Source organism: Drosophila sulfurigaster, chromosome 3, assembly GCF_023558435.1.
Source record: "Drosophila sulfurigaster albostrigata strain 15112-1811.04 chromosome 3, ASM2355843v2, whole genome shotgun sequence".
In the NCBI taxonomy this organism is placed as follows: domain Eukaryota; kingdom Metazoa; phylum Arthropoda; class Insecta; order Diptera; family Drosophilidae; genus Drosophila; species Drosophila sulfurigaster.
Genome location: NC_084883.1, coordinates 20,356,940 through 20,378,386, shown reverse-complemented (window position 1 = coordinate 20,378,386; position 21,447 = coordinate 20,356,940). Strand labels below are relative to the sequence as shown.

General features: G+C 35.0%; 6 protein-coding genes across 20 annotated transcripts in view; 1 reads left to right on the top strand and 5 right to left on the bottom strand.

Moving 5' to 3' along the window:
• Positions 1-475: 475 nt before the first annotated feature.
• On the bottom strand, positions 476-2,135 carry LOC133843075 (probable cytochrome P450 9h1). The gene is made up of 3 exons (XM_062276448.1): positions 1,428-2,135; positions 717-1,371; positions 476-654 (listed from the first exon to the last, which is right to left on the bottom strand). Exons 1-3 carry the CDS (start codon positions 2,133-2,135, stop codon positions 476-478), a joined length of 1,542 nt encoding a protein of 513 aa, XP_062132432.1.
• Positions 2,136-2,936: 801 nt separating this feature from the next.
• On the bottom strand, positions 2,937-4,815 carry LOC133843074 (probable cytochrome P450 9h1). Its single transcript, XM_062276447.1, has 3 exons — positions 4,096-4,815; positions 3,357-4,029; positions 2,937-3,296 (listed from the first exon to the last, which is right to left on the bottom strand). The coding sequence occupies exons 1-3, from the start codon at positions 4,807-4,809 to the stop codon at positions 3,124-3,126; spliced, it is 1,560 nt and encodes a 519-aa protein (XP_062132431.1). The 5' UTR covers positions 4,810-4,815; the 3' UTR covers positions 2,937-3,123.
• Positions 4,816-5,837: 1,022 nt separating this feature from the next.
• On the top strand, positions 5,838-8,261 carry LOC133843371 (odorant receptor 49b). Its single transcript, XM_062276880.1, has 6 exons — positions 5,838-6,270; positions 7,168-7,438; positions 7,560-7,659; positions 7,727-7,828; positions 7,896-8,003; positions 8,065-8,261. The coding sequence occupies exons 1-6, from the start codon at positions 5,838-5,840 to the stop codon at positions 8,164-8,166; spliced, it is 1,116 nt and encodes a 371-aa protein (XP_062132864.1). The 3' UTR covers positions 8,167-8,261.
• A 1,563-nt stretch (positions 8,262-9,824) lies between these two features.
• On the bottom strand, positions 9,825-10,901 carry LOC133841170 (antigen 5 like allergen Cul n 1). Of its 2 annotated transcripts, none has more exons than XM_062273485.1 (3): positions 10,742-10,901; positions 10,264-10,688; positions 9,825-10,211 (listed from the first exon to the last, which is right to left on the bottom strand). In XM_062273485.1, the coding sequence occupies exons 1-3, from the start codon at positions 10,871-10,873 to the stop codon at positions 9,896-9,898; spliced, it is 873 nt and encodes a 290-aa protein (XP_062129469.1). In that variant the 5' UTR covers positions 10,874-10,901; the 3' UTR covers positions 9,825-9,895. The 2 variants fall into 2 exon arrangements, with proteins under 2 accessions (XP_062129469.1, XP_062129470.1); XM_062273486.1 differs by having other exon boundaries at positions 9,825-10,190.
• An 84-nt stretch (positions 10,902-10,985) lies between these two features.
• Positions 10,986-12,010, bottom strand: LOC133841171 (uncharacterized). Its single transcript, XM_062273487.1, has 3 exons — positions 11,825-12,010; positions 11,375-11,766; positions 10,986-11,318 (listed from the first exon to the last, which is right to left on the bottom strand). The coding sequence occupies exons 1-3, from the start codon at positions 11,963-11,965 to the stop codon at positions 11,012-11,014; spliced, it is 840 nt and encodes a 279-aa protein (XP_062129471.1). The 5' UTR covers positions 11,966-12,010; the 3' UTR covers positions 10,986-11,011.
• Positions 12,011-12,982: 972 nt separating this feature from the next.
• LOC133841172 (protein shisa-5) overlaps positions 12,983-21,447 on the bottom strand; it is a 35,528-nt gene continuing 27,063 nt past the window's right edge. For 8 of the 14 annotated variants that reach the window (XM_062273501.1, XM_062273502.1, XM_062273492.1 and 5 more), the window contains 3 exons: positions 13,575-13,695; positions 13,430-13,489; positions 12,983-13,359 (listed from right to left, as the gene is read on the bottom strand). In XM_062273501.1, the coding sequence (XP_062129485.1) occupies positions 13,194-13,359; positions 13,430-13,489; positions 13,575-13,695 (347 nt within the window). In that variant the 3' untranslated portion in view covers positions 12,983-13,193. Of the gene's footprint in view, positions 13,360-13,429; positions 13,490-13,574; positions 13,696-14,200; positions 14,362-15,244; positions 15,300-15,510; positions 15,653-15,884; positions 16,028-17,568; positions 17,702-20,164; positions 20,292-21,447 lie in introns of those variants that run through there. The other 6 variants (XM_062273500.1, XM_062273497.1, XM_062273495.1 and 3 more) reach the window with 6 other exon arrangements.

The window sequence follows — 21,447 nt, the reverse complement described above, 5'->3', positions numbered from 1 at the left end:
ACATCTTTTATCCGTATGCCATTTTGCCAGCAGTTTTACATGTTATTATTCTTTCATAAGCCAGGGATACTTGCATGCTTTTGCTTTTGCTGTCACTTGCAGTAATAAAAGGAAGCTTAGTGCTTTATTTTCGATTGCTTTTAATTAATTCTGTCTGTGAACTTTGAGTGTGTTTCTCTGCTCGTAATGTGGCAAAAACAAATTTCACTTTGATGCATCAGCATAAGAGAAATTAAATAAAGATAATTAAATGAAGCTTGTCAGGGAAAATAGTGCAATTTGCTGTGACTTCAGAGGTGATAAATGACTGAAGTCGTCGATGCTTCAAAAGCAGTAAATATAATAAAGTTTTAATTAGATTCCCAAGTGATTAATTAATACAATAAACAGAGCAGATAGTTTTGGCATTAAACTGGAGTAAATACATTCAAAGCACTCGGATCAAAGTCAGTCAAAGCCTTTATTATTATTTTGCTTAACTTTCATTCGATTTTCTGGCAACAAATTTGATCCAGAACTTTTCCTTTGGCACCATTGTAAAGCCTTGAATGCTGCTCATCATATCCTTTACCGTTTTCTCTGCTGGCTCCAATTGGAATTTGAGTATTAAATGATACACTATGGACTTGACCTCCATCAAAGCCAAGCGATTGCCTGAAAAGGTAAAAATAATAAATTAGAATATAAGTAGAATTAAATTTATATAAGACACCCACCAATGCAATTTCTAGGTCCAACACCAAAGGGTAGATAGGTAAATGGTTTAATCTCTTGCTTATTCTCATCCGAAAAGCGTTCAGGTCTAAATTCTGTGGGCTCTGCAAAGTTCTCTGGATCATAGTGCAATGCAATGATGGGTATAAAGAGCACATCTCCTTTCTTTAACGAGACCACAAACTGATTGTTTTCATCCTTCAGATCGATGTCTGCATTGCATAAGCGATCAGTGCGAGGAGCTGGCGGCCATTTACGCAATGCTTCAGATACAACCATATCAAGATACTTCATATGCACCAGAGTATCGTAGTCCAAAGGTTTTCCCTGCAATTTCTTCTGCACCTCGAGAATTTCATTGTGAAGCTGCGATTGTACTTCTGGATTCTTGCATAACTCATAGGTGAGAAAGCAGAGGCAGGTGGAAACAGTTTCAAAGCCAGCGAAGAAGAAAAGCAGACATTGAGCCAATAAATCGTCGTCTGAAAATTGTTTTTCCGCCGCTCCTTCAGCTTCTCCCTGTCGTTGCGCCTCCATTAGTAAATGTATCATATCTGGTCGTATAATCTCGTGTTCCTTACGATATTTCATAGCATCAAACACCAGACACTTAAAGTAATCAATGCTCTTCTCATCAAACACACTAACTCGCAGAGCCTGCAGAAAAGAATTTAAGAATCAAACTGCATAATAAGGTAATTTTTTAGACAAACCTTCATTATCTTTGGAATGACGCTGAAGAGCAATCCTTTAATGATGGCAGTGCCCGTCAATTTCGTTACAGACTGTCCTATTTTAAAGAACTCGTTCTCCTTCTCCGCAAACGAATCCACTTTGATGCCAAATGCAGCAGAAGCAATTACATCGTTAGTAAATCGCGTGAAATAATCCTTCATCTCCAGCTCAATGCTATCAGCGCCTTTTTCTTTAATTTCCCCAGCGATATATTTAACTCCAAGCTCACTGCAGACATTAATCAACTCATACATCGCTCGCATTTTCTTGCCCGTGAAAGTGGGTGTCAATATGTTCCGCATATTTTTCCATTTGCGATCTTTAAGCTGCACAAGACTCTTCGAGAGCAACGATTCAATTTTATCCGATCCCGAGTGATTCATAAAATGATCAAAGTCCTTGACACCCACATTCTTGATCAATTCCACGTCACGCACCACAAAAATTGGATCACGCAAAAAGTACAATCCATAGACTTTGCAATCCCGATACTCTCGATGTTGATCGATTTGCTTTTGCAATTGCGGCACGGAACCCAGAAAATCGCCGAGCCCAAAGTTTCCCATCAAAGGCTTTGGGGTCTCATGGCGAATGCCGCGTTCTATAAACGTCTGATATTTAGCCACAGACCATTTGTAGATCAATGCCAACAGCACAATGACAAGTGTACCGATTATCAGATACATTACCGGCTTTATAATTTAGATACTATAAACAGATACGAATAGATTTTTATGCGAAGCGGTCAATTTACTTGGGAACTTTACAGAGCGAGCACAAAATAACAACTAATGTCGCAACATCTAAACGAAATATAGAGCCCGGGAACTCTCTCAACATCTAATCAGAAATACAAACAAAAAACAATTATACTCAAAGAGAGAGATATATGTACATACATTTGTATATACATTTATCGCATATTCTTGTTCATTCATTAGAACTATGCTGACTCCCTCTCAATTCTCTCGTTGCCGCAAAATCTATTTAAATTTATGAAATAAATTATTCGCTCTCCCAGTCTACAAACTTGTTTTGCGTGGTATTATTCACAATCTCTCGTTAAATTTCTCTCCTAGAATAATGTTTGTAAACCAAAAAAAAGACAATCAAATGCTCTAACATTTTGCACTTGATACTATGAATCATTCGCCTTTTTTGTCAACCAACTTTTGGTACCAATAGTCATAAATTTTTATCTATTCATTGATATGTGTTAGTACTAAAGATAGCTTAAGACTGTTAAAGGTCAACACGAAATTATCTGGACATTCAATATACAATTTATAAAAATTAAAGAGTATTTCAAAGTTGTGATAAAGTACTTTAGAATGTGGTTCCCTCACAAAAAAGTGAGATAAGCCATTAATAAACAGCAAACAAATAAAATGTTGTTGAAAAGTAATAAAAAATTTTATTTTTGTTTGTTTTAGTTTTGTTTTAGCGTTTGCTATTTTTAACTATTTGTACTGGAATATATGGTTAAATTGTATACTTATTATCTTGAATCGATTCAATAATAATCAGCTATTATCAGATATGGTTACCTTTATTTATCGGGCGTGTAAATAAAGTAATCTTATCTTTATTGTGCATAGATAATTCAATTGCAAATCAAGCATATACTAATCTATATATGGTGATTATTGGTTTGTTTATATATTTCAAGAACTTTTAAAGCACATCTCGGCGCACAAATTTGATCCAGAATTTGTCCTTTGGCTGCATATGAAATCCCTTTAAGCTATCCATTACATTTTTAACAGTTCTTTCACCCGGCACCAATTTAAATTTGCACAGCATATGGTAAATAATAGATTTTACCTCCATCAAAGCCATTCTGTTTCCTACAAAAAATCAATCTTTGTTACTTTCTTTACTCATTTGTTAAACAGCATTTTTTTTACCAATGCAACTTCGTGGTCCAAGGCCAAAGGGCAAATATGTAAAGGGCTTGATTTCGTCTCTATTCTCTTCCAAGAAGCGTTCCGGTTTAAAGAGTTCGGGTTCGGGAAAATGTTCTGGATCGCGATGTAAAGCAATCACTGGAATTACTATAATGTCGCCCTTACGAAACTTGACCAAGACTTCTTGATTGTCATCGAGAAGGTCGATATCTTTGCCACACACTCGATCCAAACTAAAAGCAGGTGGCCAAAGACGCAATAGTTCCGATATAACCAACTCCATGTACTTCATTTTCGACAACATATTGTAGTTGAGTGGTTTGCCTTGCAATTCCTGTTCAACTGATTGGATCTCTTCGTACAACTTCGATTGGACCGCGGGATTCATGCATAGTTCATAGGTCAAATAGGAAAGGCAAGCGGACATTACTTCGAAACCTACAAAGAAAAACAAAACACATTGTGCCAGCAGATCGTCGTCATTGAACTCGGCATGCTCCGTTGATGACTCGGGAATAGTTTCCTGGAGCAGAAATTGCCGTTTGGCCTCCATCAGCAAATGTATCATATCGGGTCGAATGATTTTATTCTCAGTGCGATATTTTATGGCATCGAATATTAGTGTTTTGAAATAATCCAATTTTCGTTGATCGAACATTGAAATGCGCAAAATCTAAAAAAGTTTAAATTAAATAAATGTAGTAGCTGCATTATTTGTTTGACAATTTGTAAGGTTTACCTTCATCACACGCGGCATTATGCTATAGAGTATAATCTTGATCATGGCGAGTCCGGAGAAGTGAACCACCGACTGTCCAGCTTTATAGAATTGATTCTTTTTATCCACAAACGAATTGACTTTAATGCCAAATGCAGCAGATGCAATCACATCATTGGCAAAACGTTCAAAGTAATCTTTCATCTCCAATTCAATGTCCAGACTATTTGCATTTCTCAACTCGTTCTCAATGTATCTGACGCCCTCCAGGCTGCACTCATTAATCAACTCGAACATGGCCTTAAGTTTACTTCCAGTGAAGGCTGGTGTCAAAGTATTGCGCATTTCCCTCCATTTATCGTCGTTTAATGATATCAAACACTTGGAAAATATGGTCCCGGAGGACTCAGGTAACATGGGGCGATGATTGGTAAAGTAATCAAAATCCTGGATGCCCACTTTCTTAATCACCTCAACATCGCGCAACACAAACAACGGCTCCCGAACATTATAGAATCCATATACTTTATGCTGCTTAAATTTCTTATATTTATCAAGAATGACCTGTATGAATGGAGTGCGAGCGAAGATTACTCGTAGACTCAGATTCCCAATGAACGGTTTTGGCATCTCATGAGCGATTCCTCGAGCACTTAAGACACCATATGGTGCCATCGAAAACTTGTAAAGCAACACAAAGAGCACAAGTAAAAGTGCTAGGATAATTAGTGCCATGTTGAACTGCACCTGCCAAATGAATAATTATAACTAAACTATGAATCAAATTCATATAATGATGACATGAATATTTCATGACTATTTGTAATATATTATCTAACTGTTTGCATTGATAATCATATGCAAATACAAATTGCTAAATTAAATATATTGAAATAGGTGACAAGCAAAAAATTATGCTTTAATTAATATAAATAGAATATTGTTATTTAATTTTAAATGGCTTAAAAAAATATTTATATACTTACTTATAAAAAAATTTATATGTATATACTTATAATATACTTATTTTTTCACTATAGAGCAACGAAAAATCGACTTTTATTCTTCAATTGGATTTCTCTAATCAAGTGCTCAAATAAATAAATAGAAATAAACAAAATAATTACATTAGCATTTAGCGATTGCGATAGCCATTGGTATGTATACAAAAAAAAAGAATATATGATAAATATTTATCAGATAAACCGATGATAATTCAATAGTAATTACATATTGAAGAATATTGCAGGCAAATTCAATGCAACACGCACTCAAAACTTATTGATAAAATAAAAGAGAATTAAATGGAAAATACTTTTTAATAAATTGAAATACTGCAAACATCAATTTGTTCTCTTAAAAGCAATAATCAAATGTACAGCAAAAAACAAACCCTGTGTGTAAGCTTTTTTTTATTATATAGTATACAACTGTTCAAATTGCAACTGGGAATCAATAAAATAGTTCAATGCAAATAAAATTAATGAAAAATTGTGTTGCGAACTCGTTGCCTTGGGTACACGCTCAGGTGGTCACTTTCATAATAAAAATGCCAAATCATCTGCAACTCAATTTGGGCTACTGAAATTCCAATTCAAATTGAAATTGTAATGAATTTGTTATTGATACCCAACCTGCTGCAGCTTGAGAGCCTTTTCCCATGACTTGAGCAGCAAATTACTCGAGAAAAAATCGTTGCATAATTTTAGGCGGCGCTATAAAAGGCCATCGTCAGCGCAGGGCGGCAAACAGTTGAGCGCAAAATGTTTGAGGATATCAAATTAATTTATATGAACGTTCGCATCCTACGCTTCTGGGCTTTGCTCTACGATAAGAATGTGAAGCGTTACATTTGCCTAACGCTGACCATCTTCCATGTGGTCACCCAGCTGCTGTACATGTTGTCCACCAACGAAGGCATCACCGGCATCATTCGCAACTCGTACATGCTTGTGCTGTGGATAAACACACTGCTGCGGGCATATTTACTGCTACTTGACCAGAATAGCTACTTGCAGTTGATTAGCAATCTACAAGCTGACTACTATCAGCTGCAGCGTCTTAAAGATGGCTATGTGACGCATCTGTTGGATCAGGTGAATCGACAGGGTCAGCTTATGGCGCGTGGAAATCTATTCTTTGGTCTGCTCACCTGCATCGGCTTTGGTCTGTATCCGTTGAGTTCAAGTGAGCGAGGTAAGCAAAGAAATTAAAGGCTAACTAAACGTGGTTTATCAGCTGGAAAGCTAAAGTGAATTAAAGTGCTAAGCTCATTACAAATTTATGCAAACTATTAATTAAATAGTATAAACTAAGCAAACATCAAGCGTTGAATTGCTTGCAAATCCAAGATAAAGTTATGCAAATTATGCTTAGCAAGAACTTGTCTGAAAGCTGTTTAAATAGCACTCGAGTATGTTAAAGTGAAAGTAAAAGAATGTTTTTTAATTATTTAATATTTATTTATTTATTCTCTAGCATTAGCTAAAGCTTACAATTTTTTATGTAAATTACTAGCACTTTAATGTTACTATTTTTAATATGATATTTTAAATAACTAAAACTATTTTAATTTTAATGAAATTGTTTATTAATCAAATTTTTACATCAGGAATATCAAATATTTGTAAATCTAAATATGGTTTGTGCGTTAATGATTTATTTGAATTTGTGTGTAAAAGTATGGACGGTAATTATTATGGTAACTGATATGCAAATAACATTGCGTTCTATATCTATAACATGTTTAGTTTTTGTTTCGCTCTAAAACAGAGAATTGCAGTTTCTCATATAATTATGGTTGCTTTATCGTTTCAATTTTATGTAGGAAAATAAATGTTCTGAAATTCATTAATCACAACATTTAAAGTTATGAAGCTCATATTTATTCCACTTGAAATGAAATACTTCAAATGTTTTCCATCATTCTGATTATTATTCTTATTAGAAGCTATAAGAATTCAAATTAAAATTATTCAACCGGTAACATGCACATCTTCTGCACTTAAAGCATTTAACGCTTTAAATCGAAAGCTGACTTGCCGCACTCAAACTCTAATGCCATCATGGCCATCATCCTTTGCTATATTACAGTTTTGCCCTTTGGTAGCAAAATACCCGGCGTGAATGAGTACGCCACGCCCTACTATCAAATTTGGTTCGTCTTTCACATGCTCATCACCCCGATGGGCTGCTGCATGTATATACCGTACACGAGTCTCTGTGTTGCCTTCATTATGTTCGGGATTGTGATGTGCAAGGCGCTGCAACATCGATTGCGTTGCCTCAGCCAAAAGCAGCTAACCCGAGAGCAACTATCTGTGGAAATAGTCGATTGTATTATCTATCATCAGCGGATCATTGAGTAAGCTAAAAGCAAAAGCAAAAGCACACACACACACACACACGAAAACGAAAATAATAATAACCACAAGGAATTGATTTGATAGTAGTGGCCTTAACCCAAATTCCAATTCCATCTATAGTTATATACAGACCATCAATAAGCTAACAACCTACATATTTCTGATTGAGTTTTTGGCATTTGGTGCTCTCCTCTGCGCCTTACTCTTTATGCTGATATTCGTAAGTGTGTCACAAGCAAGTGCCTCTCCCCTCTGTCGACCCTCACTTGATTCCATGCCATTTTTAGGTGGATTCAACGGCGCATGTGGCCATTGTAGGTGCGTATATAAACATGATACTGGCACAGATATTGGCCCTGTACTGGTATGCCAATGAGTTAAGGGAACAGGTGAGTGAGCTGTATTTTTTGGCCTCGTCTCTTCTAACTGAATTACTGTTGCCTTTTAACATCACAGAACTTGGCCATTGCCACGGCTGCGTATGAGACCGAATGGTTTACCTTTGACCTCGCCATACGCAAAAACATTCAGCTGATGATATTGCGTGCACAGCGTCCAGCTTCGGTGAGACTAGGAACAGTAATTTAATTACTTTTCATTACATTTAATTACGGACAAACTGCAGATACGCTTGGGCAACATTCGACCCATCACCCTGGAGCTATTTCAGCATCTGCTCAACACAACTTACACCTTCTTCACGGTGCTCAAACGCATTTACGGTTAAGCCAAATGCATTACACATACGTCAGGTGTGCTTTGTAGCAAAATCTAATGCATACTTTTTGGCTGCTTTATTTAAAAACCTGAAATACATATAATCGCTACGCAACTATGAATATGCGGTGATAGAATATTCTATAGGTTCATTTAAAACGCTATCGAAATAGCACAACCTTGAAAACACATTAAATTTTAATTGAAAACATGCAATTTTAAGCACATGTTAGTGGTCTTCAAATATTAATTGGCCCCATTTGTAGTAAACCGCAGAAAAATCTTCACTATTGTGCGCTAGCTGCGTATTTAAATGCAGCGTAATTAAATAGTTGGCCTTTAATAAATAATTAAAAGAAATGAAAAAATAAAAACTGTGATTTCATTCGATAAATTGTGTTTTATCAATAATGAGTAAATAAAAAAATATTGTAAATTCTATTATGATGAAAAAATCAATTTATTTTCAAAATACAGGTAATTTCATGTGTTTTTTACTTCACAGATTTAATGTATTTTTATTTTGTTGCTATTTTATCAACACACTGAAAAATTCTGGTACATTTTGATGCGCATCATTTGCGGTTGTCGCGCGCTTCACGCTGCGTTTGCATTTTTCATACCCTCGGCCCTCCTCAATCACCCCCTCATGACCAACCGACCACACACATATAAAAAAACGCATAAAACAGTGGAAGGTGTGGCACGAGAGCGATAAAAATTGTTTGCTGAAGTTGTCAACGGCAAACGCTGAATTGCCAGGCAACTTTTGCATCGCTGACTTTGAGTGGCATGCTCCAGCAGCATCAGCAGCAGCAGCTGGGAGGGTTCACTAGGTGCACGACACTGTCAGCAAATGAAGCAGCTCCAACGACAGCAAAGAACATTAATAAAAATACAATAAAAAAAAAACAATTCAATATGGGGGAACACAGTGCAACCAAATTTAAGGTAAAATAAAGACAAATGGTAATCAATTTATGAACAAAGCATAATACACAAATGACATAATTAAAGAAGAGAATTAATTTCTAGTCAGTGAAACAAACTTTTTTATTACTTAAAATTATCAAACTTGAATTTAAGACAATAATTATAGCAAATATTTCGAAAAGACCTTCAATATTATCTCTAATACAACTAAAAACTTTTGCCACGTCTACCAAGAAGAAAACGAACAGCATGAACTCATATATTTTTTCTAATCAATGATATATTTTTAATGTAGTAGTATATTGATACAGGAAATATACCTTTTGGTACATTGTAGTATTTTTTCGGTATATTATTTTATTTATTTATTATTTATACACTTTGAGAGCAGTAGTATATCGGTATACCCAAATTTGCTTTTGGTATACTTTTGTCTTCTTTTGGTATATTACTTTAATATTATTTATTATTACTATATTATTATTATTCGACTTGAGATGTTGTAATATTGTTTCGATATATTATTTTAATCCTTTTTAAATATTTTGAATGCAATAATATATCAGTAGTCGAAATTAAATTTATGTTATATTGTTGTACTTTTTGGGTACATTATTTTAATATTATTTATATATTTTTAATGCAGTAGTATATCGGTATATATCTTGGTTTAATTTAATATTACTTCAGTAAATGAATTTAAACATTTTTAACCATATTTCCACACTGCAAGCATTATTTAATTCAATTGGTTTGATTTTATTTGAGATAGTTATTAAGTATAATATTTCGTCATTATCAGCGAATTAAAAGAAACTAAATCCGGACAGAGCAGTGTTGTCGTAGATCTCGTTGATGGAGCACAGATTGACGAATGCCGGATTGCGTCCCGTGCGGCATTCAATCGCCGGTCTATCGCCGCTGAGATAAACCGGGGCATTCACATCGTTGCCCCGCACAAAGTTGCAAGTCATATACTGATGTGTTCCGAGCATCCATTGTCCGGCATTGTTGGTGGTGTTGTGCGTTTGCCGCAGGATGCCGCAGCCAACGTGGGTGGTGCTATCCCGAACCAGTTGGGTGAAGTACGCAATGCACTTGCTAATGCGAATGTGTAGAATTCTTTTTGAGAGACATTCTCAGGAGTCGGGACTCAATGTTGGCATTCTCTTACCTATTGATGGGCGGACTGTACGCAATAATGTCACGCATGCTGCACTCCTTGTACTCGGCAAACATTTGCTCCAGCGTGGCATTGAGAACCTCTTCCTCCGTATGATATTCCAGTGGCTCATCGCTGTTGTCACTCGGTGCACTCTGCCAACCGCCTTCGGCGACCACTTGAGCCACATTGCGAAACTGTTCGCTGTTGCGACAATGATCGTTGACCAGTGCACAGCGCTTCACATTCAGCTCCGCAAAACTGGCCAATTCCGGATCCCATTGCAGCGTGGCCATGCGTAAAGCAGGCTTAAAACCCAACAAATCGCCTCGAGCAATGCGATCCCGATAATCGTTCAATGCATTGAGAATCAGCAAACGAAGCTCCGGAGTTATGCGCACCACATGCGCATCCGCACTACAACTATCCGCCAACTCCTATGAATGGGATATATTCATATAATACAGTAATACATCCTGATCTAACTTACTCCAAAATTGTTGCATGCTATGTGCTTCTCAGGTCCCGGACAGAGCACAGGATCACAGTAGTCAAAGGCGTATATCCTCAGCCAAAGGCAGAGCTGCCCGACAACAGCCAGCAGCCAGTTAGTGCTCAACATTGCGTTTGCCCAGCTCTATCTTCGATACACACTCTCTTATAGAGTTGGCATACAAATCGATTAGTTGCCCCCGATGAATATCAATAACAAATATCGACTCGGTCATGCCATGTTTAATAATCAATTTGCATTATTTATTCACTCTTTAATGACTCTTGCGCCAAAGGGTTCCACATAGTTGGGATCGATTTCCTCATTCACATCGCATAGGAATTCAAAGAACGGATGTCGTCCGGTTTCACATTCCTGGCCAGGCACCAAACTCACTTCATAGTGTGGCATATCATTGACATGGGCACGGGATAGATTGCAGATAACAACCAACCGATTGTTAGCAATTTCATCTCCATCAGGCACAGGTTCAGCAGCAATATCAAGACGCATAGCGCAACCCATTCGATTGCCTCTGTCCTGGATGAGTGGTATATAGTGTCCCACACAAGGTCTTAAAATTAAATAGATAGTTAATTATGCACAATGATGGATCAAAAACCAACTCACTCAATTCCTTTGCGAGTAACCCCTTCCCGGATATTCAAGTTACAACCATTTACATCACTTAACCATTCAGGCAATATGATGCGAAGGAAGTCTTCAGATATACTTTGTGAATTACGAACACCGCCGCTCATCTCCACGGTCGCCACATAGTTGTACTTTGCAGAATTTGAACAGATTTTACTATGATCACACTCTTGGATCAGCACCTTGGCTGCATGTGCCAACTCTGGGTCCCACATCATGGTCGTCATTCGACCCGCAGTCGATGAATTGAACAAACCACTAGCCAAGCGAGCGCGCAACATATTCACATCGAGAAGTATTTCCTCACGAAGTTGGCTATCCACTGGCACAAAGATATGTTCAGATGCGCCACATTTATCCGAGAAACCCTAGTGATGTAATTATATTATTCCATTGATTTGATTTAAGGTTCATATCAAGACTTACTGTTGGTTTGATACAGCCCACGGGTAACATTCCCTCGGCACAGTATTTGTAATCGCAGGGCGTACAATGTGGACAAATTTGCTCTACCTGCACACAACTCACGATTGCCACGAGCAACAAGAGCAACAGCATCAGTTGCATTTTGAAAACAAGTCTGCTTTGTATGTGATTGAAGAGAAGACTAAAGCCATAACTATAGCTTAATGCAGTTGATTAGCTTGGCATCAGCATGGCTAAAATAGGTGTTAATCAATTGGCTACAGTTGCTCAACTATTTACTAATAACACATCAGTGTTGTCTCTTATTTCTTATTTGAATGTTCTCCTTATGAGAGTTGTTAGTTTTTATCTCACAACATCAAAAATATATATCCAAAACTAGCGAATTTTGATACATAAAAAAATAACCTAAGTATTGAAGATTCCTCAAAATTTATTTGCGATCAGATGAAAATCTTAGAATCTGATTCAAAAATGTCATATAGCAAAGAACGGAAGCAGCTGTCGGGTCTTAACTGCTTTGATTGACAATTTGGTATATTTTGTACTCTATGGTATATTTCGAATAAATTAGTACATCGAATTATCTCATAAAAGTTTTAGTAAATTAGTTTTGTATACTTTAACGATAATACCGCACTGTTTTACTTTTACTTGTTCTTGTTACTTGTTCTTTTTAAAAATAAATTTGCCGTAGAAGATTATTGTTATCGCCTTCTTTAAATATGACTAACACATTCCATGTATATTTTTAGATTTCTCTACTATTTCAACTCATATTTTTTCAATTAGAAGTTGTTAGTACAATAGTGTTTATTATTATGGAGCATTCTAAAATCATTAGTTATGTTTAGAAACTATCCTTAATAGAGTCATCCATCCATTTCTAACCCTTTTATATATTTTTACAATAAAGATTTAAAATTGAATTTTTCGTTTCAGTTTGGTTGAATTCTTCACAACATTATGCCTAAAATAACATAATTTGCGACAATTCAAACGCGTTTATTAACAGTTCAATTTCATATGTTGTTCTTATGTTTATAATATAAATTAAAAAATAAGTCACTCTTAGCATATTTACATCACAAATATGTGTGAATTAATGAATAAAGCAAAATGTTACACTTTTTTTCAGATAACAATGTATGGCTCATCTTTTTGGTTTTTTTTTGTTGCCTGCAACATATATCGCATTCGTCTATATTAATAAATTGTGGGCAACTTTGAAGCACTTAGTTTAGATGGTTTTGTTTGTTTGTTTGTTTCTCATTCTTTGTTTCGTTGAAAAAGTGTTGTTGTGAGACATCAATACTTGATGGAAATGTTGGATGAAATGAGGCATATATTGAGGTACAGATCAATCGATTTAATAGTTGGGATTGTAAGGCATTTGCTTCTCATAGCCGGGAGCCGCAACGGAGGGACTCGAATTGGCCATCGCCGCATCGTAGGATGGCGGATTCATGTTTGCCGCATTGGCGCCAGGATATTGCTGCACAGGTGGATAAGGTGCGCCCTGTGGTTGTTGCACGCTGTAAATTGACATAAGGCAAAGCGGTAAGTAGTTGCTTTTGAATTGTGGCTAATATCAATTAAACTTACCCAGGCATTGGTGAATGTGTTGTTGGCATCGGCATTGGCATCTGCACGGTGAGATTGGGCCTATAAAGCGAAAGAGACAGGGGGAGAGAGAGAGAAGAGGGAGATTAATACACACTCATGACATATTAAAGCAGTCAAAGCTTACCCTGTGGTCTGGGCGGGATAAGGCGTTGCATATGTAGTCGTCTGATAGGTTCTAGCTGGCACAGTTGTCACTGGATAACCGCCAGGAGCGGTGTGTGTGGCCGATGTAACCACAACGGGAGCTGCAATGACAAAACGAATACAAATTTGATTAATTTCATGCCAATTTGTTAAACCTATAAATGGATATCACATCTCTAATGTAATCGTAGTATAATCATTAATATATTATTCCTAATTTGAAGTATATGGTCTCACTTTTATCTCTTCTGTTTCCGATGAGTGGCTACACTCACACTCACCGTACATTGTGTTTGTATTTTTAGATTTATAACCTTTTTCAAATTCAATCTAAAATCACTTCTAATTAAAATACAAGTGAATCACATGGTATTAAACGATAAACATCTCTAGTCTAATATATGTATAATCGCTAATATAACATATTATCAAAAATCCACAATTTAAATATATGGTCACACTTTTATCTCTACTCTTTCCAATGACTTGCCACATACATATTTGAAATATAAATCTAAAAATACAAACGGGGTTTTTTTATTAATCAAAAATCATGACTAATTAAAATATAATTCAATCACACGCTATTATTTTAAATAATTTTACCATGATCATTTATTACATAGCCCAAATCGCGTTTAGCTTTTGCACGTCTTATTAAACACACAACCGTTGTGATAATCACGAATAGCATAAATCCCAGGGATAAACCAATAATTAGTCCTGCCGCCATTATAAACTAGCGAATTTCACAATCTACAGCGACAATCAGCTGCCTTTGAGATGACAATGCAAACTGTCTGCTGAGCACACTCAGAGCCAAGTCTAATCATCACAATTATCGGGTGTGTATGGAAGTATTGCCTGATAAGCGAAATACCCTCTCTACTACGTACATAGTGTTTTTTTATATTCTGTTTTATCAAGAATTTCCCGCTTATTAAATAGCAAATACTCTTGAAACCAAGCGGACACTTGTAAAAGCTAAAAACAACAAGAAATAAAAGTTATTTCCTCAAAGCATTTACGAGAAAACAAAATACAGAGAAAAAGTACAGCTCATTTAGATTGCCTTGAACTTAAATCATACAGTTAATAAATAATAAAGGTAATATTACAATGTTTATTAACATTATTATATGAATAGTTAACGTATTTGCAAAGTTCTTTTAGTCCAATTTGGATTAAAGACAACCTATATAAAGGTAAAGAAAATAATACTTGACTCAAGATTTTTTATGCACTATTTATCGACAAAAATATATTTAAATTTATTGAACTTTTTATCCAATACTTAAAACAATCGACGCATTTCTTCTGAACTATCAATCAAAACCAAACAATAATTTCCAAATGTTTTTATAAATAAATGTTTTATATGTTGTATTTCCAACAGCACTTTTTTAGCATATTTAATCAACTCGTATTCGCTTAATAGACAACGTAAGTAAACAACAACATGAATTTGTTAGTTTCCAAAGTTTTTTCAGCAGTTGCCAATGTGTGAACACAACTTAATTAATTATTAATTTGGGACAATCAACTACTGACAACATAATGTTGTATCAGAGTTTAGATTTGGTTAATTGTTTGGGTAAAATGCGACTTTGACACACGTCAACGTGGGTTAATTGAAAAAACAAATTTTACCACTGCCTGCTGCAGACTTTGCCTGTTGTTTTGCTTTCATATGAAATCCAACACAACACAACGCACAATTAAATAAGAATATCGCAATAACACAACACAGCCAGATAAGAAACACTTCCATTGTAAGTCAAATAATGCACACGTAACGTTTACACTCTAAGGGCACAAGGTGAACTGAATGTTGATGAAAAGTTACCCCAAGTAAATTAGGTTGTCAATTAATTGTGGAGTTCCCCGTTGAAAATTATATCTATTCAATTATTTACCATATTCAGGTCGATTTCGATTTCGATTTTGATTTCGGCGTTTAATTAATTTGCGCAAAATGAGAAAGAAAAGTATAATTGTAAGTATGAACAGTTTAATAAGGATATATTGCTTAGTCCGCTGCATTTTGTTAGATGCAAACTGGCACTAAAGACGAAATAAACTGAGATTGGGTTTAACAACAAATTCGCACAAAATACTCGAGGGAGAAGATAAGGCGTTACATGTGTAGAAAGCTATAAATAGTAGGGATATTGTATATGAAATATATATAGGGGCGCACCTACATATTTATCGCGCTTATCAAACTCTTATCGTCATTTACTGATTAGATACATGAGAAATTGCAATGATTCAGAGAAGTTGGACAGACCTGCACCCTTCATTAAGTCCGCTCGTCGATTGCGACCACGTGTGAGAAATACTGCCATCGACGTCAGAAAGAAGACGGAAAATGTGAAAAATAATATCCATAACATGCCGGAATTATCCATTAGAATTTAATGACAGTCTTCAAATCGGGTAAAGAAAGTGTAACGAACAACTCAACATACGCGCAACGACTAAAGCCAACAAAATGCACAAACTACGACTAATTCAAAAAGATTACAACAATTGCACAAGTCATGCCATGAATTTGCAACAATTGAAAAGGGCAATCTGAAGAATCATAAAGATAAGACAAAAGCCAAGCCAAACAAATCAAGTTGATAGAGCTTTCACACCTAATTTTAGACATAACACAACTCACTCAGATCTTCCAAAGTTTCGACGCGTCGCTGCTGTCGCCTATAATGCAGAGCATAACTGATTGTGCCACAGATCAGGCCATAGCTAAACACTTTCAGGATCAGCTTTAGTATATACATCAGGAACATCAGTTGAGGATTGTAACTGTACTCCGAAATTGGATCTAGCTGAAGGGTAGAATTCGGCATTTTCTGACAGTTCAACAGAAACTAAACTCTGTTCAACTTGAATACCAGAAATTCAATATTAAGGTAATACGAAACTTGACGGACAATTTATGCGTCAATTGGTCAATTAACGATAAACATTAACTGCAAATTGAAATTACGAATACTGAGTTAGAGTTATCTCTTTCTATCGATTTGCTATACTTTAACTTAATGGACACTTAGTACCAAAACGCACTTAATTGTGATACAAAGAAAAAACAACAAACAACCAAAAATAAAAGTGTACAAAATAGAGAATATAGACTGAGTTGTGTTGGTTTGGCACCTCGTATAATAAGGGCAACGAATCACTCACTAATCTGAGAGTTAATCAAAACTTGAGATAAAGGTGTAAACAAACTATACAGCTGATCCCGATAAACTAAAAAAATACTAAAAACGAACGCCAAAAACAAAAAGCATAGTTTGCTTATCATTTGGCCTAATCGACCTTGAACTAGAAAAGTTTCACAACAATTGCCACTAAAACCAATCACTTTGTTTGCTCACGATAAACTATCGAATTGTTATCAGAGTAAATACATAATAGTTTACAATTTCACACTTTAAATTCATAAGATTAATGGCATTCAAATTGCACCTTATCTAAAGCACAACGATCATATACTCTTACAAACTTGAATAAAGTACTTTTCTTATCTTTCACTTACGTTGCTCTGATGTTGCTAGGGAGCAACTCAATTATAAATTCATCAAGTGGCCTGCACTTTTATCAATTGCACATATTATAAAGTTCAAGTAAATATTTTATAGAACTATTAACGAGTTTATGATTTCACTTTCACTTCTCGCAGTTTTCTCTGCGTTTTTATATTCTTATCTTCTTCGTTCAACAGCCACGCATAGAGCACAGCCAGACCACAAAGTATTACCAATGAAAGAAATTCATATGTTAACCTTAGATTATCGAGATGCATTCGGTCGGTCATAAATGACCAAAATTCGAATTCAAAGACTGTTGCGTTCATGTTGAAGGCTTAAATCGAATTAAATCGATCGTTGCATATTTGGGATTAAACAGCACGCACAACTTTTGATTGATTAACTATATTAACGTGTTAATAATAACTCATTTACCTCTTTGCTCTCTGTCTTCTTCAGACTCACACCATCTCAAACAATTTATAAAAATGCAACAAAGCTCCAAGCAACGGCAGCAAAGAAGTATAGTTTCACATGTACTCGGATGACTCATCGCACTGTTAATATTTATGTGAGAGGCAAATGATTGAACAGCCAGCACGTGTTGTGAAATGAATTTTTGCAATTCGAGCGTCTGCTTTAATTCGCTTATCGATCAAGACTGCGTCGCTTAAAATTATGTATTCGGAAGAACAGAGATGAGAGAATAACAAAGAGCATAACTAACATCACGAGAGAGTTTTTCGACTATTCGAGAGAGCGTAAATCTTATAATGTGTGTATGTAGGCATCCTTCATTCGAAACTGGACCGAGCCTAACGCAGAATAAAGTCAATATTTGGTACAGTTTTGTATTTCAACGCTTAACATTCATTTTATTTTTGTAAGTATACCAAAAAATCTGAAAAAAAGTTTTCAAACATTTGGACGCTGGCACTGCGTAAATTCTCCCTAAGTTCATCAGCAAACATGCGTGATCGAACATGTTTGATCGTTTGAAGGCAAACTCCAAGTTATGCGGGTGTTTCAGCAAGCTCATTGTGCTTTTTCCTCTGAAGAATTATAATAACATAAAATATGAAATAGAGTCCGGCATGTCTAGTATCAAGCATTATTCAGCTCGTATTTTGCACTTCCATGACAGAACAGTGAATGCAAAAGAATAATGAAGAAAGCAGACTTTAAGTTCATTCGAATTATCGGAGTTACTTATAGAATGTATGGTATAAATAATCAGTAGGAGCACATCAACTGTGGCTACTGGGGACAGCGTGTTAAATGACTTTGTAAAAATTAAACAATACATATTTAATATAAAGTGTTGCATATTTTTCGGTGGCAACGTTTGTGTCGATGCTCGCAAAAGAATGCTACAAAAATAAATTTATTCCATACAAAACTTGCATCAAGTAAAACAACAAATAGTATGTAAATTATATACATGAAACATTACTAAGTACTTACTAACAAGAAAACACATAATGCAAACAAAGGCAGCAAACACAATACAGACGAATCCCATAAAAAATTTATCGATTTACCCCTTCATTGTAAGCCGGAACTTAATAGTTTGACGTTTGCATTTTGCAAGCAAATCATTAAAATCACGTTTGATTAATGCCACGCGACAACATCAACTAATTGCAAAATGCAATTGGAAAAATATCAGACAACCAAGCGCAATGTGTCAGCAACAAGTTGCAAAAGGGGAAATCTTCAAGAATGATTAGAAATTCAAACTGTGAAATACCCGCTACTTACTTTCAATAAAAGCAAAACAATGCAGTAAAATATACCAAAATAATGTATAGCAAAAATACTAAAAAATATTCGAGATGCTATATTTACTATATCAATAACAGGCGGTCATATCGCTGACCAAGAATATATATATACTTTATAGGGTCGGAAATGTCTCAATGTGCCTTTTACATACACATGGAAGCACAGAGTTATTCCCTTCCAATAATCACAATGTTTTTACAAAAAAAAAAAATAAATAAATTTCAATTGTATGGTTTAACAAAATATTTAATCCAAAACCAATAAACTTGGCTATCAACTTTCGAACAATAAGTGACACACTCCTTAGGAAGCTTTTCTATTTAATTGAATTTCTAATAAATGCACTCTTTATTACCTTAGAGTTTAGACATTTAACAGTGAACAAAAATTTTAAATTTTTTATTGAAATGTGACAGAAAAGTTTAGATACCAGCTTACAATAAATCATTGAGGATACAGGAAGTACACTGTAACAAAGATTTGTAAGCTTTGTGAGTGATGTCGATAAAGCTGACCTTCTTATATTTATTATTAGGAAAAGCAAACATACATTTTACAAGAAGTTGTTATAAAATTCCATACGAATAAAAATAAGTAGCTGCGGGTTTGCACCTCGTATAAGGGAAACGGATGACTCACTAATGTGAAGATTAATAAAAACTTGAAATAAGAGTATAGACAAATTATTCAAATAATAGAAAGTCTCAATTTCACACTTTAAGTTCATAAGATTAATAACATTTAAATTGCACCTTATCTGTATGAAAGCACAAAGATCAGATTCTCTTTCAAAAGCTATGTAAACTTAATTTTAGTACTTTCTTATCTTTCACTTACGTTGCTCTGATGTTGCTAGGGAACAAGTAAAGTGGCCTGCACTTTTATCAATTGCACACATAAAGTTCAAGTGAATATTTTATAGAACTATTAACGAGTTTATGATTTCACTTTCACTTCTTGCAGTTTTCTCTGCGTTTTTATATTCTTATCTTCTTCGTTCAAAAGCCACGCATAGAGCACAGCCAGGCCACAAAGTATTACCAATGAAAGAAATTCATATGTTAACCTTAGATTATCAAGATGCATTCGGTCGGTCATAAATGACCAAAATTCGAATTCAAAGACTGTTGCGTTCATGTTGAAGGCTTAAATCGAATTAAATCGATAGTTGCATATTTGGCATTAAACAGAACGCACAACTTTTGATTGATTAGCTACATTAACGTGTTAATAATAACTCATTTACCTCTTTGCTCTCTGTCTTCTTCAGTCTCACACAGACTCAAACAATTTATAAAAATGCAACAAAGCTCCAAGCAACGGCAGCAAAGAATACACGTATCCACTGGATCATCCATCGAACAATCAATATTTATTACAAATTAACTTTAAATATTCATCCGAAACTGGACAAAACTCAACTTAGACTGAAGTCAACACATGCTGTAGCTTCGCATTTAAACAATGAACTCAAGTACACTTTTAAATCAGCAAAAGCTTTAAAACTTGGGCGTTGACATTAAGTTTATTTCGAGTAATTACTAATTACTCTCTCAATTATGAAGCTAAGCTAATAAATTGTCAATTGCATTTGTTTTAACTGCACTCTTACGAAATTAGTTAGATCAGTTTATGTAGTTTGTATTCGTTATCATTTAAACAAAAAGGTATTTTTCCAGTTTATGTTTTTCTATTCTCTTTCAAATACAACATCGCCTACCTAAACTGTGCTCTCAATCATTGAGCATGAACAACACACATGGTTTGAGCGATATTCAAGCTTGAGTTCATTAGCGAACATGTGCGCTCAAACATGTTTGATCACTTGAAGGAAAAGTTTAACTTATGCAGGTATTTGATTTGAGCAAGCACTCTCTGCTTTTTCCTCTGAAGAATCATTGTAACATACTCACTTCTTTTATAAAACATTTGAATATCTCAACTTGGATTTCACTTGAATTATCGGAATTACTTATTAAATGTATGTTATAAATAATCACGTCAACTGTGGATATATATTTATTAATGGGGGCAGCGTCTTGAATGACTTTATTAAAATAAACAACTTAGATTTCATAATGAAGATCACATTCCATACAAAAATTGCCTCAAACAAAACAACAAATATTATGTGAATTATATGAATGAAACGTGACTTAGTACTTACTAAATAAGACTTAAATAAAACAAATATATTTACTTTTATAAAAGATCTGACTCAGTTGGTTTTCTTTCAACATATCCGCTAGGCTTGATCGAATATATTGATTGACTAAGACTTATTCCAACTCATAACACAAATACTGATCGAAACGGGGAAAAATCAAATACTCAGAGCAATGTGTCAGCAACAGTGCGGTAAAATGTACCAAAATAATTTAACGCAAACATACTAAAACAAGTAAGAAAGTTACAATCGAATGTGCTCGATTGTGATATACTGCGGTATATTTTTTTTAAAATATACCAAAGTACAAAAATGCTAAAAATATACCAAATTGTATATTTGGTATATCGATATAGTACCAC